This window comes from Bufo gargarizans, chromosome 2 (genome assembly GCF_014858855.1).
Source record: "Bufo gargarizans isolate SCDJY-AF-19 chromosome 2, ASM1485885v1, whole genome shotgun sequence".
NCBI lineage: Eukaryota > Metazoa > Chordata > Amphibia > Anura > Bufonidae > Bufo > Bufo gargarizans.
In genome coordinates, this window is record NC_058081.1 from 165361046 (window position 1) to 165387388 (window position 26343).

The 26343-nt window shown below is 43.4% G+C and overlaps 1 protein-coding gene across 1 annotated transcript in view; it reads right to left on the reverse strand.

Moving 5' to 3' along the window:
* WDR72 (WD repeat domain 72) overlaps nt 1-26343 on the reverse strand; it is a 255749-nt gene that overhangs the window by 136143 nt on the left and 93263 nt on the right. The window contains exons 12-13 of the mRNA XM_044277077.1: nt 20586-20806; nt 15493-15688 (exon numbers count right to left, since the gene is read on the reverse strand). Coding sequence (XP_044133012.1) covers nt 15493-15688; nt 20586-20806 — 417 coding nt within the window. The remainder of the gene's footprint in view (nt 1-15492; nt 15689-20585; nt 20807-26343) is intronic.

A 26343-nucleotide genomic window follows, 5' to 3' on the forward strand; every position in this document is an offset into this window, starting at 1 on the left:
CTGTATATCAATACAGGCGTGGTTCAAAAATGAATATATAGCACTATATATAGAGTCATTGGCCCACAAGGGCAGGGCGGAATCATGTGTTCAGATGGAAAAAATGATGAATATTCTAAAAACAAATATATAGCACTATACTCTATAGTGCTATATATTAGTTTTTGACCCATGCCTGTATTGATCGCGTAATATTCGCATTTTCCTCGATCATTACCTTGCCGATTTTGAGTAAAAAAAAAAAAAGAATGTAGAATATAACGAATATTCATTTGGATCCCCAGTCAATGCAGCAAGGTGTAATAGGATTGTTCCTATTACTCGGGCTGTAACCTCCCCTACTGAACCCTGTTCAACATAAATGTTGCGGAATGATTCCTCCCTATCCTTTCCGTACACCTTGAATAATCTTGCCCTGCACTTGTAAATAGTTTTTTTTAGCACAATTACGTTTTTTCTAACACTGTCCCTAGCACCTGCTGGTGTCTCTCCCTGCACTAAGTACACTGGTATATGGCAGAATCTAGGATGGCTGATGCTTTTTAGAGGGCTGTGACATCACAGGGCTGGATGACTGCTGATTGGCTGCATGCATGGCATTATGGGTGTTCCCGCCTTCCCAGAGTTCCCTTCTCTATGTCCTCACACGTGCAGCAGCCATTTTAGAAAAAAATGCGAATCATTACCACGAAGTGCGAGGAAATTCGGCTTCGGTGCAAATTGAATTTTTCCTGAAATTCGGATCGAATTCCACTTCGTCAGCTTCTATTCGCTCATCTCTACAAATAACAATGCTTCTAGTATTAGGTTTAATCTAGAAACTTTGTGGCAGATTTACTAATCCTATAGATGTAAACTTAGGCTTTCTAGACTTGCACCAGATTTACCACAGGGGCTCAAACTGGATTATATATGTGGTGCAGGGATAGACATTATACCAACTATTGGTTGGCTTTGAGACAAAATTCTATGGCAAAATGTGTAGCAATTTTGGCGCTAAAAGTCACTCATTAGGAAATGCCCTCTTTCCCACATCTATTTTCTGGTAAGCCAGGCCTCTTTTGGCTAAATGAGGATAATTTTTCTAAAATTAGATGTGCCAAACTCCACCATATTTTGGCACAATTTAGGGTAGAATCTAGATGCACTCACATTAGTGAATGTGGACCTTTCTGTAGATCATAATCATGATTCACATGAATGTCCATATCCTAACTGCTGCCATTTGTCACATTGACTTTATAATGTAAGAAACAAAAAACATTCCTCTACAACCCTGTGGCCAACTTTGCTTCCAGAATTGTTAGGTTACTTTTATGCAAAAGCCTTTCAGTTAGTATTTTATATCACCATTTGTAAGCCAAACTCTTTGTACCTCTTCCTGAACTAGGAAGAGGTACAAATCTTCCCTCTGTGGGCTCCACTCCTGATTTTGACTTACAAATATTAATGAAAATGACTAACCAAATACTGACCATGTGAAAGAGCCATATTTCCTTCTGGGATTAGCGTCCCCACCTATCCCTTGGTTGAACTTGATGGACTTATGTGTTTTTTCAACCGTATTAACTATGTAACTACACTGAACAAAAATATAAATGCAACACTTTCGGTTTTACTACCATGAGCTGAACTCAAAGATCTGAAACATTTTCTACATACACAAAAAAAAAATTAATCTCAAATATCGTTCACAAATCTGTCTAAATCTGTGTTAGTGAGAACTTTTCCTTTGCCAAGATAATCCATCCCACCTCACAGATGTGGCATATCAAGGTGCCAATTAGACAGCATGAATATTGCACAGATGTGCCTTAAACTGCCCACAATAAAGTAAGGCAAAACTGTGCACATTTCAGAGTGGACTTTTATTGTGGGCACCTGTGCAATATTCATGTTGTCTAATCAGCACCTTGATATGCCACACCTGTGAGGTGGGATGGATTATCTCGGCAAAGATTTAAGCTGATTTGTGAACAATATTTGAGAGTAATGGGTCTTTTGTGTATGTAGAAAATGCTTCAGATCTTTGAGTTCAGCTCATGCAAAATGGTAGCAAAACTGAAAGTGTTGCATTTATATTTTTGTTCAGCGATATTGCACCTTACATCTGTAATGCAACTTATTGGAAATAATATGGACTAGCTCTGGCTCTATGGACTAGGTAATATAGAGTGAATGGATAGGATTAACAGTATGATTATTTAATTGTGTGATAAAAAATAACTGGTTCCCTTCATCCCACAATTACATTATTGGTCATCCTTAGTGCATACTCACTATTAAGGCAGACCAGGCAACTTCTATGGGCCCATGGTGAAAGAGAACCTGGTGCTGAACTCCTCATGTTTCTGACAAAAACTGTAACGTTTATCTGCAGTCACCATTTGGGGGAGCTTGGTACAAAGAGATTTTACTGCTTCAATTGATTTCAATGATAATTGCATAAAGTCATATGCAAGGAGATTCCTCTGGTGATGGCAGCAGGCAAACAGTTGGATGATAACATTTCTCAAATTACAAAGAAGGGAGCTATTGTAATTATGTGTGCTTGGTATACACTTAAATATCTCTAGTGCTCTTACATGAGAGAGCAGGAGTGTAATTGTCACAATGAAGAGTGGGGGAAATACCCCACCATACAATGTCAGGTATAAAGGGGACGCATCTAGGCCAGGGTGCCGGATATCAGGGATCAGGTCACCTTCTAAAGCGTCCCTAATCCTCGCCCTAACTCCTCACCATATGAGCGGACCTGGATGGTAGGACGGCTTATACCCAGGATACGTTTGGCCCTGAGTCGCCCTGATAATCCCTTTCATAGGAGCAGGGGAGAGATGACCTGTTCTTCCAAGACACCGAAGAACAGGAGTCTCAAATGGCCTATTTGCAAGGAAAAGTAGGAGACTGTATGCAGTAACTAAATCAGCAGGTAAGTACACAGAAACACACTTACCTGCTGCAGCCACCATAACTGGAACCCGTGTATAAGTACAGGAGCCCACACACCAAACAGGACACCGTATCAACAACACCCACACACAGGTATCCAACACACCAGCTACTGCCTGACCCCATGCATACAGGCTTATGTTTTACTCCTCCGGGAAACCAGCCCCCTTCCGGAGGTACACAACACAGGAACAAGTCTAGCAAACATGTTGAACTACAAACACCAAGGGACCAGACATGTAACAAGTACAACCACTAGACAAGACAACAACCACCCATACATAAACATCACCAAACATATGCAAGGGTAGTGAAGGGAGGACAAAGGGATGACAACGGAGAGACATTGCAGGAGACATCGATGTCCCACTAGGTGGCCCCCAAGGACTGGGCTGACAGAACACCCTGGACTGGAGCAGAGCTCCAGCATCGATGACGGCTGGAGTACCACTGACTCCAGCCAGGGAGCCACAGGTAATAAAACCCAGCTAGGGAGTTAACCATTCCAGCATCAGACAGAGGAGGAACCAGGAGAAGGGGAGCAAAGAACACACATTAAGACAACCATGCGTTGCCCCTGGCAACCGACATGTACGGCAAAGGTGTCACAGCGAACAACACCGAGGCCGTGACTGTAATTGATGTACTTAAAGGAGCATCTCTGAAGCAGTTAGTTAAGGCTAGTTTCAACACTAGCGCAGTAAAAGACTTATAATCGGCACTACTGCTCACCTCAGTGGATATCCTGAGACTTGTGGTTCCACAAAGTCCATGGGTGCTCAGTGCACAATAAAAGATATTGCAATGTAGGCCGGTTTGTGTGTATCAAGTTATACCAGTGATATGTACCCGCTGTGGAGTGAATAAAAGAAAGTGAGTTCGTCCCAAGGCATGTGCTGTGCTGTTTCTTCCTAACTTGGATGTAGTTTCACACTAGCGCTTGAATTCTGGCCGGTTGTTTCGGTAAAGAATAGCCGACCAGATCTCTGCATTTCAGCATTGACTGAAGTTTGTAAGTCTTCGTCTGGCTCTATTAACTGTAAGCGGGACCAGTGGAGAACCGACCGCAACTCAACTCGGCTAATATGCCAAGAATATGCCGGAAGAAAACCTCTGCACAGAATGCTGGAATGCAGAGATATCTTGTCGGCTGTTCCCTGACTGAACAGGCGGCTAGTGTGAAACTAGTATAAATGGCTGAATCGTGCAGGGCAAGGGATTTTTCTGCAGATCTGTAAAACAGGCTAGCGCTAAAGCCTGCCCATTAGTGCTGGTGACGTCACTGGCAACACTGCTAGGTGGAAGCCTCCGCCTAGCAATGTAAAAATGTAAACAAAAAACCCTTGGCCTGTAGGATACAGTGCAGGGCAAGGTAGAGCATCAGAGCATGAAACGCTCCAAAGCTCATCTCAGAGGGGCTGCCTGGGTGAAAAAGGGGATATGTTCAGGCTCAGCTGTGAACCCGGACAACTCCTTTAAATAGAAGGGATCCAAACATCTTATTAATACTGCCAAAGCATCAAAAGGAGATGAAATAGACAAAGCTTTGGATAAAGCAAAACGCGAAGCGCGCGTAGAGGGACGTGCCAGGTAGCGACAGCTCATTAATTTATTGTGGGACATCGGGTAAGAGAGATCCAGACCTGCTCTATATGTATGTGTATGCTAGTGCACACTTCATACATTGAGCCAGTAATATGTTTGTTATCAGCACCCGCTATTCTCGCATCATACATCAAGGTTCTAGGTTTTAGTTATGGTAGATATGTTCAACCCCTGATGTATATGATGCTGAGTTTTAGTAAGCCCACAGTTTATGGTACATGTGATTTTATGGGATCTTTTTAAGCTGCCGTTGCGGGCACTTTATATATTGTTTCCACATGTTTGTACATGTGTATGTATGTTTTTTATTTCTAATAAATTCTGATATTTTGGGTATATTGTAGTACCAGCTCTCGTTGTTGAATTATCTTATTAATACTGCCAAAGCATCAAAGGGAGAAGAAATGGACAAAACTTTGGATAAAACTCTCTTCAGGTATATTAGTGACAGGAAGAAAATATTGCGAGATTACAAAATTACAAAGTCACCATACTGTTCATTATTTTCAGAAGGTGCTTTCAAATTCATGGGCATGGCATTACTATTAGCTCCAAAGGAAGAGCCCAAGGGTTTTTGGAGGCTGATGTTATGGGTGAATTGGCACATTTAAAGTCAAACAAGGGAATGAGTACTAATCATATCCACCCAAGAGTCCTTACAGAACTCTGTGTGGTTGCTGTTCATCTTACTGATTTGCTTGACCAGTCACACCAGACTGTTCCTGAACATGGGAGAATGGTCAACATTGTACCTATCCACAAGAAGGGTAGCGGAGAAGAAGTTGGAAACTACAGGTCAGTTAGTTTGACCTCGGTAGTAGTAAAAAAAAAAAGATGATAATTGACCACCTAATACCAGCAACTTGGATCCAAAACAGCATGGCTGTTCTGTGTTAGCTAAGACTTTGAAGAGAATGATCTAGGAGTCCTGATATGAGACCGCTTCAAAATGAGTGCACAGTAAGCTCAGGCAGCTGGGAAAGATAGTTGGATGCTTGGCTGTAAAGCTAGATGTATAACCAGTGGGAAGACAGAGATTGTGAGCCCATTCTATAGGGCTCCAGTGAGGCCACACTGGGTCCAGTTCTGAAGACCCTACCTACAAAAAGATATAGATAAAATGGAACAGGTGCAAAGGCAGGCAAAAATATGGTGGAGGGTCTGAAGCATAAAAGATACAGTATCAGGAGAGACTTAAAGAATGTAATCTGTACAGCCTTGAGTAAAGAAGGAAAAGGGGTGACAAAGGGGAATACAATGAAGGAGTTTAAGCATGCATGGGATAGGCATAAGGCCATCCTTCATATAAGATAGGGCCAGGGGCTATCCATAGTATTCAGTATATTGGGCAGACTAGATGGGCCAAATGGTTCTTATCTGCCGACACATTCTATGTTTCTATGTTTCTGTTATTGAAAAAGCATAAATACAGTTCAGGATGGAAGTGTTTTTGATTTTTTTAAAAGTCAACACTAGAACATGGAGACACAAAGTAAAATTTACTTGGGCGGTGATCAGAACCAATGTCAGGAAATATTTTTATGCCAAAAGAATAGCTGAGGCTTGCAACAAAATTCCATCAGATGTGGTTGGGAAATCTGCAGTAAGTACTGTAGATAATGACACTGAGATCAGTTGGCTAAAAGTATTGTTTGTTGTTAAAGGGAATTTATCATGAAGAGAAAGCTAACACAAGGCACTTACTAATGTATTGTGATTGTCCATATTGCCTCCTTTACTGGCTTGATTCATTTTTCCATCACATAATACATTGCTCGTATCCAGGGGTTATGACCACCCTGCAATCCATCAGCAGTGGCTGCCCTCGCACACTATAGGAAAAAGTGCAGGTCTATGCATACTCCAGCGTCCATTTGATGAAGTGAGAAAACCACTTTAAGTTTCACCCTGCTAACATTCGTTATGGTTGTCAACTTTAGTCAAACGTGAATGACCACCTTAAAGGAGTTGTACCACCATTAAATAAATTTTTTATATAACTCAGCATAAAAGACTTACTTTCTGTTACAAAAACACTCCAGTTGTGAAATATTCTCTTTACTTCATTATACTGCTGCTTCCTGGTCGTTAAACTGTATGGTAATGTGCACATCCACCAACTGAGGTGGCCACACATGCTCAGTTCCATCCTGCAACTGACACCAGCTATGATAGTTAAAGGGGGAGAGCTGCAGCAGAAAGGATGTGCCCCCTGAGCTGTGATAGGGAGAGAGAGCTGTAGCAGAAAGGACATGGCCCCTGAGAAATGAAACACCCCCTGAGCTTCCAGCCTGAAGACAATCTAGCAGAACAATTGGATCAATGAATGGGGAGATCTCTGGATCCATGTGCGGTACAGGGCTGGTTCTAGATTTGTTAGAAATAGATTGTCACGTGCTATATGATGTCTGATTTTTTTTACATCAATCATGGTATACCCCTTTAAGAACCTTGTTAAATTAGTTGTATATGATTAATAAAACATGGAAGCTTTTATTAAGAATCAGCGCCCTTCTCTTGAAGTGAGATGAACCGCAATACCTGTCAAATGCCATTGACATAAGTGGTCCTGTTCATAGATGAAAGCAGCCGTGTTTTCCAAATTATATATAACGCCTCAAAATAGTATTGGACAGGATAATTATTTCGCCATGCTTTCTGCAGGAGATTTTGTATTACACAAGGAAAAGGTCATTTACGAAGCATCTGCATTTTGATTTTTTTTGCTGGAACATTAATTGATTTTATTAACACGCAGGTTGTGCTGAGAATTGAGCTAACATTGTTTGGCAAAATGTTCTACATTAATTGGCTTGATTATCAATTCTTGAGTCAAGAGCCTTGCTCCTAATTCCATTTACCTTCATAAACAGATTATTTTTGTATTATTCGATGGAAATATTGAAAAAATATGAGAGGATTTATTATCTCCAGTTTGATCATTCCATAACGAGACATTAAACATGAAAATAAATCAATGCGTTACAATTAGAAAAGCATTACATAGATTAGTGGTACCCAATTCATGGCATTGTACTACGTCTAGAAGACGTGTGGCAACACTGACAAAAGCATATGGAATTGAATGCATTTCCCCCCCCTTCCATTGCAGCACAGATGTGCAAGATTCAATTACTAATGTAACAAAGGATGTGCAATAAATGTAGCCGTATGGCAAGGGTTACAGTTATAGGCCACATTCACAAGCTGGTAAGAAAGCTTTGCGCACATATAAGCCTTAAGGGTAAACTGAGTGCATTTAAAAAATGTGCAACTGACCACTGTGACCCTGACCCCGGCAACGTCCCAGCCTCCAGCAGCTGAAAACCTCTACAGAATATATCAGTTGAGGGCTACATCCCACTCAAATGTAATTCTGACTGATGACCATTGCTGTCTGAAAGACAAAGGCTGATAGAAACAAAGGGATAGACCACAAACAGACGACCGGCCAAACTGACCACTGTAATACGAAACGTTACGACATGCTATTAGAAGACCAGTGATGACTATAGAGCATAATTCAACCTAACCTTGAACTATGGTCTTACGCGGGTCATACATAGGATATCACTCACGGGAAGACATTGTATGAAGAGTACTAGTTCCCCATAATTAAAAACTGCATTCAATTTGCTCCAACATGCTGAACATAAGATAAAAAAGTCACGATCTCTGATTTATTTTTAGCTCTTTTTCTTTGCACATCTGTGGAGGGTTGTAGGTCGCATTTATTCATTTGTATTTTTTCACCAAAAGCAGATATGATCATAGGACAATGAAGAGAAAAAACTTTTCGTTTTGGAAACCTTTATTTTTCTCCTTTGCTGCTTTTTTTTTTTTTTTTGTGAAATAAAATAGCAGAAAACTGACCAAATGTCTCAACATGAAAAAAAAAAATAAGGCGAAGGCAGCATTACACACATTGGGCATATACAGCCATTCAGCCGAAATGATCAGACAATGACAACTTGTCTGGGGTCATGCCTTCCAGAGAACTGATGTAGCAAGAGAAAAGTCTCGGGGGTGGTTGTGGGAGTTTAGATTATCGGCAGAAGGTCCAGTAGGACATGGGTATTGTGGTAGACAGAAATGATGGAAAAAGATGTAGTGAGGTCCATTACCATGGAAAACTTTGAAGAGGACTTGGCTGTCACCACTCCTGACATGTCTGATTCAGTATTCCACATGAAATGACAATTCTGTGGAATCTATTGTTATTAGTCTGTGTTGCAGTATTCCTCTATTATTCCTACTGCGCAGTATGAGGCTGTAAAGAACACATCCTCAACAGGTAGCACTTTTATTCATAAGCTTCTATCAGGAATAATACACAGATGTATGCAGGGGCGGACTGACCATTCGGGCATGGACCGAGGACCCGTGGGGGTCTGCACTCACATGTAATGAAGCGCTCCTCAAACATCTATAATATGAGGCAAGGAAAGGGGGGGGGTGTTGACGCAGAGGCAATGGGGGGATGCGCGGTGCGCACTCACACACCCAGCAGTTCTTGTCAATGCCGGGCTGTTGTTTCCATAGCGAAGCAGGGAGCGCTCTCCGCTCCCTGCTTCACTTTTTTCTGAGCGCTCACCCTGCTGGCCACACATCGCACTGCTGGCTGTGGGAGGAGCGCTGAAAGCCTGGTAAATGGCCTCCAGCACAGCCAGCAGTGCGATGTGAGTGTGGGAGCGCGTCATCAGGAAAAAAGAAAAGTATGTGTTTGTTTTTGTTTGTTTTTATAAAGCTGCAGACTGGGGACAACAACTACTGTGAGGGGGCTGTGGGCATAACTAATTTGAGGGGGCACATATCTGGCATAAGTACTAGAGGGGGCATATATCTAGCATAACTACTGCGAGGGGGCACATATCTGGCATAACTACTGTGAAGGGGCACAGATCTGGCATAACTACTGTGAGGGGGCACAGATCTGGCCATAACCATATTTGGCCATAACCATTGTGAGAGGGCACATATCTGGGCATATCTACTGTGAACAGGCACATAATCTGGCATAACTTCTGTAAGGGGGCACATAATCTGACAACTACTGTAAGGGGGCACATATCTGGGCATATCTACTGTGAGGCGGCACATATCTGGCATAACTACTGTGAGGGAGGCACATCATCTGGCGTAACTACTGTGAGGAGGCACATAATCTGGCATAACTATCGTGAGGGGGCACATATTTGGGCATATCTACTGTGAGAGGCACATCATCTGGCATAACTACTTTGAGGAGGCAAATAAACTTTCATAACTACCGTTAGGGGGCACATATCTGGGCATATCTACAGTGAGGGGCACATAATCTGGGGACTGAGAGGCATAATGGGGGCTGGCTGAGAAGCATAATGGGGGCTGATGAGAGGCATAAGGGCTTATAATGGGGGCTGATGAGAGGCATGGGGCTCTCATCTGAGGTCTGATTGGGGGTAATTTACATTGGAGTCTGAGCTGAGGTCTTATTGGGGTCTTATTTACATTGGGAGTCTGATTGGGGCTGTCAGCTGAGGTCTGATTAACTTTGGGGGTCTGATTGGGGGTCTGATTGGGGGTCTGACCTGAGGTGTAATGAAAAATATATTTTTTCTTATTGTCCCCCTCTAAAACCTAGGTGAGTCTTATAGGTCTCCTGAACTGCAGAGCGGTGCCCACTTCCAGCCCTGAGCCCAGCTGCCCCCTGCCCAGAGCACTGATCCTGAGCCGCTGGAGTCTTCAGAACTGTAAGTATTTACAGTAATTAACTGTAAGCTATATTATATATATATATATTACTTGTTTTATGTAAGGGTGCTGGGTGGTTGGAGAAGGTGGGGGGATGGTAAAGAGAAATTCTGTACCAAGTGTAGGTGATGTGGGCGGTGTAATATGTGGGTGGGGCTGTGTGTGGTAGGGTGGGACACAGGGGCCCCATAATCTCCTATTTCCCGATGGCCCCATGAGTTGTCAGTCCGCCCCTGGTACGTATGAGGGCTTGTTATTTGTGAGACAAGTTGTACTTTCTAAAGCCATTTATTATTGCATACAATGCATACAATGCAGTGAGTGCAGTAAAAAAAAAAAAATAATGGAGTGGAAATGGAAACAAATGCATTTCATTCTCAGGGTCAGTACAATTACAGCATACCACATTTTTATGGTTTTACTTTTTTCTTTGCATCGCCGTATTCTGACTCCCATAACTTTTTATAGTTAGGTTTACAATGCTGTGTGGGGGCTTATTTTTTGCAGGGAGAGCTGTAGTTTTTATTGACACATTTTTTTTGCTGTGTATGATTTTTTAAAAATCAGTTTTATACTATTTTGGGGGAGGTGAAGTGACAAAAAAAATATCGGCTATTTAGATTTTTTTTCAGTTAGTGCATTCACAGTATAAGGCCTCATGCACACAGCTATTGCGTTGCCATTCCGTGCATTGGGGACTGCAACATCTGTGCGGAGGCCGGGTCGGATCGAGACCCATTCAACTTGAATGGGTCCGTGATCCCTCTGCACCGCAAGAAAAATAGAACATGTTCTAATTTTTGTGGTGCGGAGGCATGGACAGAAACACTATGGAAACAGTCCATAGTGCTTCCGTGGGGTTCTGTGCCTTCGTTACCACCGCAGCTCCGGATTGCGGACCCAGTCAAGTGAATGTTTTACATTTTTACTGCCTGGTCTTGAACCCAGGACCTTCCTTCTTGGATGCTTTAACCAGTAGCCTACAGAGCTCACTACTTTTAATTGGAGGATTTTCTCTGACTAAATACCTCAATAATATTTTCCCATGTATAATATTTGCCAATGTACTAGCTTCTACAGATACATCTCTCTCTATAACAGTACATTGTATGGTTGCTTTTTCTTTTTTTAATAGGAAAAAAGCAGAAGTAGAATTTTATAATAGAAATAAATAAATTATAATCACAAAACCACCCATTATAGAAGAACTATAAAAAAAAAATGGAAGTAGTGTTTCCATAAAATGACAGGAATTAATGCCACCTGAAAAACTGCACTGACTATGTCTGGGTTATAATACTGTATATTTGGGTGGGGAGAGGGTATTTACAGTTTCTTGGTGGATTTATTATTCTGCAGTATATTACAGTTCCACATAGTTATGACCCAGTTTTCCCAGGATCCTGAAATGCAAATCTGTCTAACTATGGCACTATGTATGAGTGAGGAGGGGGATTTATCTTGGTAGATATAGTATTCTGCAGTCTTTATTAGAGCTCCAAATGCTTGTAGCCCAGATTTCCCAGTACCCTGAAAAGCACATTTGCCTATCTATGGCATTATTTAGGATTGATATTGGTATATTTGGTAGTTTGCAGTCTATTACAGTTCCACATGGTGGTAACCTAGCTTTCTATTACTTTCTAGAACTATTTAGCAGTTGTTGGGGGGAGGGGGCTGTTTTGGTAGATTTAGTATTCTACAATTTATTCCAGTTCCACACTGTGGTAACTCAGCTTTCCCAGCACCCTGAAAGGCAAATTTTCCTATATATTGCACTATTTAGGAATTGGGGGACTTGTCTTGGTAGATTTAATATTCTATGTGGTATTAACCCAACTTTCTCATGAACTTGAAAGGCAAATCTGCCTAGCTATGGCACTATTTGGGTATAATGAGAAGGATTTATTTAGGTAGACTTAGTATTTAGCAGTCTCTATTACAGTTCCGCATAATGTGTTACCCAGCCTTTCTCGGGACCCAGAATTCCAAATCTAACTATGTCTCATGTCTAACTATGCTACAGCATGGATGATTTGTCACATGGATTGTTAATCTGTTTTCCATTTACCCTGGCCATATATGCCATACATATATGGCAGAGGTGCGGAAGGGTTAAGGGTGAGACTGACCTAGTGACCTAATAAGAACCTGATGTTCAGGTATGTATAGCGCTTTGGAATCTTATACACTTGTACAGTGCTGACATTTCAGAAGTGTATGGATTCAATCCCTGTAAAGGCAAAAGCACACATCACTGCTGCTGTGGTGCCAGGTCTGCTTTTCTGAAGCCATGCATAGCACATCCAATGTGCTATGCAAGGCTTTAACAGAGTGGGCACAGGCTGGAGCAGTGATGTGCTATGCAGAGCTCCTGCCTGTATCCGTTCACTCTACCAAAAGCTTTGTATAGCACACTGGGGGAGACCAGCGGAGTGGGTACAGGTAGGAGGTCTGCATAGAACATTGCTGCTCCTACAGTAACTGTGCCCACTCTGCTAAAACCTGGCATAGAACATCGGATGTGCTATGCCAGAATTTTGCAGAGCAAAGCTGGCCCGACAGGAGCAGTAATGTGTGCACCTGCCAGTACAGCACTAACTGTAGCCCCACAGTGGAATCCACTTACATGTCAGCGCTGTACAAGTGCATGGGTTTCCAAAGCGCTAAAGACACCTGAGCTCCAGGTACCTATTTTCTAAGTAAAACAGGGGAAAGATAAAAAGTGTATTATAAAAAGTAATTATATGCCATTTAGAATAATTTTTAATAAAATTCTTCAAAAGATCAGGTTCACTTTAAGTAATATAGTGAATACTGTAGAAATACTACCAGACAGTTCACACAGTAGAAACCAAATACGTTAGAGGCAATGGTTGCATGCAGACAGTCGCTGTAACATATAATGGGATGTATAGAGATGAAGGCAATTTCCTGTGATTTGAATAGATCTAGAATAGACATGTAGCTGATGGAAGTTTGGTTTCATTCATTCCCTATGTATCTCAAAACCAATTAAATTAAAACTCATTCTTGAAAGTACAGTACTCATCTTTACCGACTCCATCTGCCACTCATTGTCACTGAACAAACAAACAATTACGCTAAAAGAATAGGTACGGTAGAGAGAAGCATCCAAAAGACAGACACAATCACTAACTGCAAAGGTCAAGCACAGCAACTGACAGCGACTGCTTATGACAACTACAAGACGGTGTTCTCCATGATCCAAGCAAATTGGAAGATAAATTTATATTCTTTATACATTTTTATTTAACCTGAACATTGATCCTGAATTTCATGGTCGTTGAAAATGAATATTAGACCAATGCGCTATGAATATCTATCTATATAAATATACTTATGCAGATCAATATTGAACCAGATGCAGAAATCTAATGTTCTCCTTGTGTCATGAGAAACTATTCATTAGACGACGATACAAAAGAAGCACTAGAAGACAATACAAACAAGAAAATATAGATTTGTCTAATAGACGATGAGTGTATAATATGCAGTATATTCAATAGGAAGTGCGGAGAAGTCACTTACAATGTGGACATTTAAATCAATCTCTATATGTCAATCTGTCTTCTCAAGTATTAGCTCCCATATTATTTCAGTCATGACAATGGGCATTGATCAGCCACAACATTAAAACCACTTACAAGTCAAGTGAATAACATTGATTATTTCGTTACAATGGCACCTTTCAAGGGATGGGATATGTTAGCCATCAGTAGTTCAAGTTAAAGAGTTGGAGGCAGGAAACATGGTCAAGCAAGAGGATCTGAACAACTTTGATGAGGGCCAAATCATGATATCTAGAAGACTTGCCATGCTGATAGGCCAAACATGGCTCAGTTACAACAGTTTCATCAGGAGGAAGGGGCCCAATTTCTGACCAACTATTGTGAGAAGCTTGTGGAAGGATACTCAAAACATTTGACCCAAGTCATACAGTTTAATGGCAGTGGTACCAAATATTCATGAAATGTATGTAAACCTTTGACTTTGCAGAAAGTAATAAAGATGCCTTAAAACATTCTCTCTCTCTCTCATTAATCTGGCATTTGGCAGAATAATTGACCAAAAATAGGAAAGGTTTATTCTGATTTCATGTCAGATATTGAGAAAAACATGCATATGTGTCTTTTTATATAGTGTATGTAAATTTCTGGTTTCAATTGTATGTGCAAAATTACTTGACTTCAGAGACATAGACTTTAGTGTGATTTTTACCGGACTGCAGAAAACTGGTACAACAGGAAACCGATCGAGACAATTATTGGGAACAAACATTTCTGTGGATGCCAGTTCTCGGTAACTGTCCCGTTTAAAGATGCCGCCGATTGATCAATGAACAGACTGATCGCATTTTTCATGTGGCAGCAATAATCTGTAGTTATGATTGTTCATCCCTATATATTACCGATCATGGCTGCATAAAAAAATGGACGGGCAATGATCAGGAATGAACGTTCCTAATTCGAGATCAGAGCCCACTCTGTTGGCCCTAAAGTCAGTAACAGTATGAGAAATGCTGTATAATAATTTGACTTTATGGTGGTAGATGACTTGCAGAGAATTTTTGACTTATGATACACTACTTTAACAACGGACAGAACTTGGACACAGGGGAATGGTAGCACCCAGTTATTGGTATTCTTAGGGAGCCTTCACACTGTGTTTTGAATTCTTCCAGAGGATTTTCCAACCTACACTTCAGCATATACCACCAACAGATGCAATTCTATATGCAAAACATAGCAGTCACCCATAGTTTCCCACCAGGGGCGGATTGGCCATAGACTTTGAAGGGAAATTTTCCCTGAAGGCCTCTTTTTTGCCGCTGGTCAGATACATAATCAGCTTTCAGCAGTAATTAAAGCTATGAGAATCAGGTACTCGTGTACTCGGACAGTGACCTCACATGCCCTCCTGAATTCAGAGCATCTGCACAATGATAGGTTTGGAGGTGCTCCCAGTATGCAGTGATTTGGACATACCTAAAGTAGTCCAAGGAAGGCAACTAGTTAACTGATGAAAGGGTCATGGGTGCCCAAATATCATTGATGCACATAGGGTGTGAGAGCGGGAAAAACAAGTCCGATCCATGGATACCTCACATAGCAACTTACACAACACGAAATGAAACAGCCATGTAATGTATTTTATGAAACTTTTAAATCATGACAGTACCTGATTCAATCTCCCATACATATACGGAACCATCTTCACAACCAACAACTAGGACTTCTTCCACTGGATGCCATTTTAGAGATTTTACTGGAAATAGATGTTTTCTAGCATGGAAAAAGCAGGCTTTTTCCTGGAGGTTCAGTATTGCCACTGAATTATCACTACACACACAGTAGATGCTCTGGAACAATTTCACCTGTCAACAGAAAAGAGAAGATAAATGACAGGCTATGGCTGTAAAGTGTAAGTAGCTCAGCAATCATCTACAGGACTTCAATTTAGGAGTAGGGAGAGTAGTAGGGTAGTTCATTTCATTACTTATTACTTTAGATAACGTAGTGTCTAGTTGGGTTGTCCTTTGAAAAAAAATGTATGGTGCCTGGTAAAAGGCTCATCACTTTACCCCCCCCCCCCCCCAATTGGGAACTGATTGATTGCTAGAATGGAGGTCCTGAACCTCCTGTTCTTCCTCATTGCTTGTCTGCAGTTAGGAGGAACACAGGTTTTAGGACTTCCATTCTAGTGAATGACTCAGGCCTTTTAATAAATGTATTATCCTCCATAAAATCAAATCTACACCAGCTTTTTTATGTCAGTTTTAAGGTTTAGGGGCCACAATAAATTCCCCTCTGTGTCTGTGTTGATTGATCATGGACCATTATCCAATTTGGACAGGTAATAATACTTCTCTGGGTATAGCTAACCACTTATACAGTAAATGATATCATTCATAATAGAAAGACACCAAATAGTAATTGACTAAATCAGCATTCTAATTTAAAGGGGTTGTCTCACTCCAGTAAGTGGCATTTATCATGTAGAGAAAGTTAATACTAATATATTGTTATTGTCAATATTTCTTCCTTTGCTGTCTGGATCCATCACATTATACACTGCTCGTTTCCATGGTTACAGACCACCCTACAATCCATCAGTGGTTGTCGTGCTTGCACAATACAGAAAAAAGCACTAGCCTATGTGCGCTCCCATGATCCCGGCCACCAGAGAGGCTGACACTTTTTCGTATAGAGTGCAAGCGCGACCATCGCTGATGGATTGCAGGGTGGTCTGTAACCATGGAAACGAGCAGTGTTTAATGTGATGGCAAAACGAATCCAGCCAGCAAAGGAAGCAATATGGACAACCACAATACATTAGTAAGAGGCATGATAAATGCGATTTACTGAAGTGAGACAACCCCTTTAAGGACAAGTATCAAGATCCTAGAAATCCAAGAGGACATATCACATTTCCTGCAGACAGGACTTTTGTTTCTGTCCAAAATAACGGTACCACGAGGGATTGCTCCATTTTTCTTGTCTATTCAACCCTATTAGGACGGATTGAAACAGAATTATTTTTAAAGTGTTCTGTTATAACTATTCTATTATCTTTCGTTTTAATCGCATTAGAAAGGAATGTTATAACGGACACGACAATGTGAATTCCCCCTAACCTGTAATATTATTACACTCCAGAAATACATCCAGGCCCCCCTTGAACTCTTTTAATGAGTTCATTATCACATGCAGAGTGCTCCATAGTCTCACTGCTTTTACAGTAAATAACGCTCCTATGTTGAGGTAGAATGCTAATATACAGTCAGGTCCATAAATATTGGGACATCGACATAATTCTAACATTTTTGGCTCTATACACCACCACAATGGATTTGAAATGAGACAAACAAGATGTGCTTTAAGTGCAGACTGTCAGCTTTAATTTGAGGGTATTTACATCCAAATCAGGTGAACGGTGTAGGAAATACAACAGTTTGCATATGTGCCTCCCACTTGTTAAGGGACCAAAAGTAATGGGACAATTGTCTTCTCTGCTGTTCCGTGGCCAGCTGTGTGTTATTCCCTCATTATCCCAATTACAATGAGCAGATAAAAGGTCCAGAGTTAATTTCAAGTGTGCTAATTGCATTTGGAATCTGTTGCTGTCAACTCTCAAGATGAGATCCAAAGAGCTGTCACTATCAGTGAAGCAAGCCATCATTAGGCTGAAAAAACACAACAAACCCATCAGAGAGATAGCAAAAACATTAAGCATGGCCAAAACAACTGTTTGGAACATTCTTAAAAAGAAGGAACACCAAAAGACCCGGAAGACCACAGAAAACAACTGTGGTGGATGACCAGAGAATTATTTCCCTGGTGAAGAAAACACCCTTGACAACAGTTGGCCAGATCACAAACATTCTCCAAGAGGTAGGTGTATGTGTGTCAAAGTCAACAATCAAGGGAAGACTTCACCAGAGTGAATACAGAGGGTTCACCACAAGATGTAAACCATTGGTGAGCCTCAAAAACAGGAAGGCCAGATTAGAGTTTGCCAAACCACATCTAAAAAAAAAATTCACAGTTCTGGAACAACATCCCATGGACAGATGAGACCAAGATCAACTTGTACCAGAGTGATGGGAAGAGAAGAGTATGGAGAAGGAAAGGAACTGTTCATGATCTTAAGCATACCACCTCATCAGTGAAGCATGGTGGTGGTAGGGTCATGGCGTGGGCATGTATGGCTGCCAATGGAACTGGTTCTCTTGTATTTATTGATGATGTGACTGCTGACAAAAGCAGCAGGATGAATTCTGAAGTTTTTCGGGCAAAATGACCTGCTCATATTCAGCCAAATGCTTCAGAACTCATTGGACAGTGCTTCACAGTGCAGATGGACAATGACCCAAAGCATACTGCAAAAGCAACCAAAGAGTTTTTTTAAGGGAAAGAAGTGGAATGTTATGCAATGGCCGAGTCAGTCACCTTACCTGAATCCGATTGAGCATGCATTTCACTTGCTGAAGACAAAACTGAAGGGAAAATGCCTCAAGAACAAGCAGGAACTGAAGACCGTTGCAGTAGAGGCCTGGCAGAGCACCACCAGGGATGAAACCCAGCGTCTGGTGATGTCTATGCTTTCCAGACATCAGGCTGTAATTGACTGCAAAGGATTTGCAACCAAGTATTAAAAAGTGAAAGTTTGATTTATGATTATTATACTGTCCCATTACTTTTGGTCCCTTAACAAGTGGGAGGCACATATGCAAACTGTTGTAACTCCTACACCGTTCACCTGATTTGGATGTAAAATACCCTCAAATTAAAGCTGACAGTCTGCAGTTAAAGCACATCTTGCTCGTTTCATTTCAAATCCATTGTGGTGGTGTATAGAGCCAAGAATGTTAGAATTGTGTTGATGTCCCAATATTTATGGACCTGACTGTATCTGTGTTTCTAGATTAAAGTCATTATCAATTGTTTAAAATGTTTTCCTGTGCACACAGTTCCCCAATACTTACTGTACTTTAAATGTGGAAATACAGCAGACACAATGAACATTTATGTACATAAGCAGAAATGTCATATCACCTGATATTATATACTGCGTACGTGTGTATATGATAGCACCATTATGTAGTTACTTGCTTTGGATGGCAAAGAGCAGTGCAGTTCCCTGAGACATAAAAGTGCATATTGTAGATTTTTCCCACTGCAGGATGAAGACTTTTGTGCTGCCTGCTGACTGTCTGTCAAAGTTCTATGTATTTTATTCAAAAGGTCAGGCACTTTTTTAAATGTCAAGTTTAGCTGACCTAAAGCTGTCTTTTTAAATTATTTTTAACTGTACCAAAACAAAAGTGCATCAATCAATAATTAAAACAGAATATCACTTTACTGAAGTTGACAGGGGTCTGAACTATAGAAACAAATGTAACAGAGCTTAATCTCTCATTTAACTCTTTGGGGCTTTTCTGTGTATTGCAATAACTCAATTAAAGGGAAATACCTGCAAAAATTAAAATAAATAACTCGTTTACTATTAAAGATAGGGCAATCCTCGTTATGGACTTATCTCTGGTCTATGTACAAAGTTTTTCGGCTGTTTGTAAATGAGTCCTGGCAGCTTCCTAACTATAGGACCAATTACCAGAGGTGACCACTACAGATGAGTGAAATTTCATATTTTTTGGTATTCTTTTTTCAGCCCATAGACTTCTATTATGACGGAATGAATAACGGAATGCCTCTAAAGGCATTCCGTTATGCATTCCGTCATAGAATTGGTTATGGTCCGTGGTAACGGAATCCATAACGTAATTCACCTTTTACCAGTAAACGAAGTGTGAATAAATTTCATGAGCGGAAATTCGCTCATCTCTAGTGACCACACTGGATTTCCGCCCTTGCTCTTGTTCAGATCAGAGCAGCCTTTTAAACTTAAGAAGAATTGGTGACACATTTTGCTGGTGCATTAGTAGCATCAGGATAACCCTACTGCAAGGGTGGGAACTTAAAGGGGTTGTGTGAGTTATGGAAAATGTGGGCAAAAGAAGGGACCGAGATAAAGCAACAAAAAATTACTCACCCAATGGACCTTCACTGCATCCAGCAGCTCCTCTGCCTCCCACCAGTCTTTGTGTAATAGCAGCACATCTCCTTTTTTACTATCTGCTTTTATTTTCTAATAGCAGATTTATTTATTCTATTTCCTGAACATGATTATGGGGGCGGCCATCTTGCCTGAGCTGTTCTTAACAGCATTTAGAAAGCATTAAGAAAATTGCTTTATAGCAGCCCCATGGTCCATAGACACAATGGTCAGGAGGGGACCTCAGTGACTTCTATGGGAGAGTCTTCTAGACATGCTCTGTGATCTGTGCAGAGGTCATTGTACACGGGAAGAATAGATAAGATTTGACAATCACCTGTTGTAAATGGTGGATCCTGTCTTATCTATGCACAGAGATGATATCCTTGCAGGCAGGATTAGAATGACAGAAAAGCAGGTAACTAATGATCTGTATGTACCAAGGAGTGGCGCCTATTATTAGGCTTAGTGACCAGTAAGAAAACTGCAGGATATTATGTGTTTTGTTTAAATATAGATGTTGACATGGAAAATGTAAAACATCAAATTCTTTTAAAATATGTTAAATGTAAAAACACAATTTAAACAAAAGGTAATTTGCTGATTACACATTCCCTTTAACTGGCTGCAGCAGTGATGTTAGCTGGTCCTGCTGAAATCAGCAGATTTTGACATTTTTCTAATGTGTGTGACATCTTGACACTTTATCTCCTTACTTTGTAATCGTTAGGTGGGACTAGCAACTTCAAGATTGCACCAGACTGCATTACGAACTTGTGAAATATTTCCCCTGTGAAAACGTCTCTCCAAATTATAGATGAATTCTGATCCCCAGAAATGAGCCAGCTTGGATCATACTTCTCCGACCGTCCATGTGGGTAAAGTAAGCTTGTCAAACTGCTGTCATGGCCTCCAAATATCTTATGTGGTAAAGAACCTATAAGCGGCAAAACAAAATGAGACACAGATGTTTCTGAAAATATTCTGAATGAGTCAATATAAAGACCTGAGGGCAGGAAATAAGGAGGTTTCTTCAAGAGCCCACGGAACAAAAGCAGCTTGTGATGAATGTTGAGATTGATTTAGATGATGTACACTGGTAAACAATGCAAGGTACGGTGTGCTGGTGTTTAGCAGGGTACAACATAATGCTCAGCAGTCATGGGTCATGTTGGCAAATATACAGTACTAGACATTATGCCCGTTACAATAACGGGAGCTAGAATTGTCCGGCAAGCAGAGCAATTATCACACCGAGTTCCATGGGCAGCGTGGGCGGCGCGTGGGATGGCGTTGAGTGGCCATCGCTCAGGGTGAGGGCGGTGCGGACGGCATGTGAGGGGCGGCGTTGATCGTCCGGAGTGACTGCTCTGCGCGCCAGCCAATTCTAGTGCCCGTTATTGTAGCGGGCATAGTGTAGGGACAAACAGCTGGCATAAATATCCATGTGCCCTGAGGTGCGCCGTGTTTTCATTGGTCACCGACATGCTGATGTGGGCGGCCGGCGCAATTGTTGGCGGTACCTGCTGCGTGTGGGGCGGCTTTGATATTACCGCGCTGTTGCTGTGGGTGGTTCAGGAGGCCTGAGGTGTGCCATGTTTGTATTGGCTGCTGATGTGAGAGGTCCGGACAGCTGTGTGGTGCGCTGCATATCTACTGGCCGGCGCGCAGCGCATGCGCATTCAACATCGGCACACACGTACGGACACATCGCAGGCACAGAGGGATTTTAATATATTAGATATAGCATGCTAGTAGTGTATTAGTGATTGTATCTAGAAAGCTGCTGTCATGTAAGTCACTGTGAACTATGGCTCAAAGCTGGCATATATAAGTGACAAAATCAATAAAATCAGAAAGCTATGTACTGTATTTTAGTCTGATATGTCTTTTCAGACTCAGGTCCTTGCTAGAAATACTACTGATACTACAAGAGCTGAAGATGGGAAATCTGCTGTGCAGGGCCGGCGCCACCACCCGGCAAACCCGGGCAAGTGCCGGGGCCCCCTGCTCCTGGGGGGGCCCACTGTGCCTGCTCACTCCTGCAGCTGTATCCTGTCTGTTTTGAATTCTAGGGCAGCTTACCCCAGCAATGCAGACAATTTTCGCCATGTGCACTGCTGGGGTAAGCGGCCCCAGAACTCAGAACAGGGTAGATGGAGTTTCGGTAGATGATCGATCCTATGACATCACTGGTCACATGCTCCTTCATAGTCACATGACAAACCCTGACGGCAGCAGCAGCTTGTGGAAGGAGGAGGGGCTGTGTGTGTCTGCAAGATGCAGAGTGAGGTAGGATGTGCTGCTGGAGAACCAGAACTTCATGAGGGGAAGCATATGGAGCTCATATATGAGGGGGCAGGTGGAGCACTCAGGGGCAGTGGCGTTCAAGTGGAGTGGAATCTGGTGCAATTAAGGGGGTTTATCATACAGATCCAGGTGTATTATGAGGGCCATGTGTGTGTCTGTCTGTCTCTGTGTGTGTGTGTCAGTCTGTCTGCCTGTCCCTGTGTGTGTGTGTGTGTGTGTATCTGTCTGTCTGTGTGTGTGTGTCAGTCTGTCAGTCTGTGTGTGTGTGTCAGTCTGTTTGTCCGTGTGTGTGTGTCAGTCTGTCTGTCCCTGTGTGTGTGTGTCAGTCTGTCCCTGTGTGTGTCAGTCTGTCTGTCCCTGTGTGTGTGTGTGTCAGTCTGTCCCTCTGTGTGTCAGTCTGTCTGTCCCTGTGTGTGTGTGTCAGTCTGTCTGTCCCTGTGTGTGTGTGTCAGTCTGTCTGTCCCTGTATGTGTGTGTCAGTCTGTCTGTCCCTGTGTGTGCCAGTCTGTCTGTCCCTGTGTGTGTGTGTCAGTCTGTCCCTGTGTGTGTGTCAGTCTGTCTGTCCCTGTGTGTGTGTGTGTCAGTCTGTCCCTGTGTGTGTCAGTCTGTCTCTGTGTGTGTCAGTCTGTCTGTCCCTGTATGTGTGTGTCAGTCTGTCTGTCCCTGTGTGTCAGTCTGTCTGTCCCCGTGTGTGTGTGTCTGTCCCCATGTGTGTGTGTGTGTCTGTCCCCATGTATGTGTCTGTCCCTGTGTGTGTGTGTGTCTGTTCCCGTGTGTGTGTCTGTCCCTGTGTGTGTCTGTCCCCGTGTGTGTGTGTCTGTCCCCATGTGTGTGTGTGTGTCTGTCCCCGTGTATGTGTCACCATCACCATGCCCATAGTGTTCCCTTTGTCTTGACGCAGCTGCATCAGGACATTCTGTGCGGGGCAAGATGAAGATGGAAGAGGATTCAGCACCGCCAGCATGGAGTCCGTGGTAGAGGCACAGGGAGGCACACTAAGGACGCAGGTAACACTACCACATGATCTCCCTGTATGTGTGTGTCAGTCTGTCTGTCCCTGTGTGTGCCAGTCTGTCTGTCCCTGTGTGTGTGTGTCAGTCTGTCCCTGTGTGTGTGTCAGTCTGTCTGTCCCTGTGTGTGTGTGTGTCAGTCTGTCCCTGTGTGTGTCAGTCTGTCTCTGTGTGTGTCAGTCTGTCTGTCCCTGTATGTGTGTGTCAGTCTGTCTGTCCCTGTGTGTCAGTCTGTCTGTCCCCGTGTGTGTGTGTCTGTCCCCATGTGTGTGTGTGTGTCTGTCCCCATGTATGTGTCTGTCCCTGTGTGTGTGTGTCTGTTCCCGTGTGTGTGTCTGTCCCTGTGTGTGTCTGTCCCCGTGTGTGTGTGTCTGTCCCCATGTGTGTGTGTGTGTCTGTCCCCGTGTATGTGTCACCATCACCATGCCCATAGTGTTCCCTTTGTCTTGACGCAGCTGCATCAGGACATTCTGTGCGGGGCAAGATGAAGATGGAAGAGGATTCAGCACCGCCAGCATGGAGTCCGTGGTAGAGGCACAGGGAGGCACACTAAGGACGCAGGTAACACTACCACATGATCTACACTAGTGTTATCTGTGGTTTGAAATAGGACTGCAGGTAACACTACTACTTTTTCTGTACTCAGATAGCCATGACTGTGTTATATATGCTGTTACATAGGACTGCAGGTGATATCTACTGTATTATCTGTACTCAGAGAGTTATCACTTTGTAAGGGGGCCCACTGAGACTTTATCGCCCAAGGGCCCACATGATCCTGGAGCCGGCCCTGCTGCTGTGACTATCTGATGCTTCAAATAAATTGAAAACATCTCTAGTCATGAATCAGGGACCTTTAAGAGGTATTGCAGTAATTAAAAGTCAGCAATATCAGAGAGGTGGGGTTCTAACACCTGTCACCCAAGCCGATCAGCTGCTCGAAGGGGCTGTGCCACTAAGACAAAATAATATGCCAAGCACAATACTGTGCATTGTATAGTGGTTGTGCTTGGTATTGCAGGGAACATTCAAGGGAATAGGACTGAGCTTTACAAAGGCAATGTGACCAATGGACATGATGTCACTGGTCAAGGAAGAGGACACAGAGCTCAGCCGAGTGTCTGCCTCTTCAGACATGTAATTGGGCATGTGAGGAATTGGACCCCCACCGAACAGATATTAATGACCTCTTGAAGATAGACCATCAATGTTTAAATCCTGAACTACTACAAGGTGGCCCACGAAAAAGTAGCCCACTGTCATGGAACCATGAACCAGACGTACAACAAGAGATGAGTGGAAATAAGAAGGCTTTATTGAAAATAAAGCTGTAAGGCAAAAGTCCAAACGGATGGCTAAACCGAAGCAGGGTCTTGCGAAACCAGAGATCAGGAACCAGAAGGGTAGTCAGATGAAGCCAGGATCAGGAACCAACAGGGTAGTCAGACGAAGCCAGGATCAGGAATCAGCAGGGTAGTCAGACGGAGCCAGGATCAGGAACCAGAAGCAGCAGCAGTCTTAGAAGCATGTGAGCACAGGAGGACCAAGCAGGGAACTGAAGCCACAGACCTCCTATATATATGAGCTAGGCATCCAGCTCCTCCCAGTGGGAAGGAGGAGCCGCAGGGTGGGAGGCTACCAGAAACCCAGAAACCAAGATGGCCGCCAGCACATGTCAAACGAAGGAGAACAGCAAGGAGGTAAGACCATGACAGTACCTCCCCCTCAAGGGCCCCTCCTCCGCGGAGTAAGGAACGGTTTCTGAGGGAAGCGTGCGTGGAAGGCTCGGAGCAAGGCAGGAGCATGGACATCTGCGGAGGGAACCCAGGAACGCTCCTCTGGACCATAACCACGCCAATGGACCAAAAACTGCACCCGGCCGCGGACCAGGCGTGAGTCCAGGATATTGCTCACCTCATACTCCTCACGATTGCCCACTTGGACCGGACGAGGCCGAGGAATCGAGGAAGTGAAACGATTACACACCAGTGGCTTCAAGAGGGAGACATGAAACACGTTGGAGATCCGCATGCCAGGAGGAAGCGCAAGGGCATAGGCTACCGGGTTTACCCTGCGAAGCACTCGGAAGGGCCCAACAAAGCGAGGCGCCAGCTTGGGAGTGGGCACTCGAAGGTTGAGGTTGCGGGTGGACAACCATACGCGGTCTCCGACCTGGTAGGAAGGAGCGGGCGCTCGTCTGCGATCAGCCTGGAGTCTCTGGCGCTGCGCAGAGACCTCAAGGGACCTCTGGATCTGTACCCAAGAAGCACGTAGGACGGAAAGGTGATCCTCCACAGCCGGAATATCCTGGGGAGAGAATACCTCCGGTAACACGGCAGGTTGGAACCCATAATTGGCCATGAAGGGAGACGTCCCAGAGGAAGAGTTCACCGCCGTGTTCCTGGCAAACTCAGCCCAAGGCAGGAGGTCAACCCAATTGTCTTGGTGATCGGAGACATAGCAACGAAGGAATTGCTCCAAGGCCTGATTGGATCGTTCTGCGGCCCCATTGGACTGAGGGTGGTAGGCCGATGAGAAAGAGAGATGAATCCCCAACTGGGAGCAAAAGGCGCGCCAGAACCTGGGAGCAAAAGGCACGCCAGAACCTCCGACACAATCTCCTTGGGCAAACCGTGCAACCGGAAGACCTCCCTGGCAAAAATCTAGGCCAACTCTTGTGCAGAGGGTAACTTCTTGAGAGGTACACAGTGGCACATTTTGGAAAACCGATCCACTATCATGAGAATGACCGTATGGCCTCGGGATGCAGGGAGGTCCACAATGAAATCCATCCCCAGGTGTGACCATGGACGCTCCCCGGTGGCTATGGGTTGCAAAAGGCCCAACGGAAGGTGCCGAGGGGACTTACTCTGGGCACAAACGGAGCATGCCGCTACATATGCGGCGATGTCGGAACGTAGAGAAGGCCACCAGAACAGACGTGAAACAGCCCAGGACAGCTGATTCTTTCCAGGATGCCCCGCGGCCTTGGAGTTATGGTAGGTTCGCAACAACCGAGTGCGCAACTCCTCAGGCACAAAACACCTGCCGTTGGGTCTCCCAGAGGGAGCACCAGATTGAGCCGCCAAAATCTGCTCACCCAGGGGAGAGGTCAGGCTGGTGCGAATGGCGGCCAGGATCTGATTCGGAGGTA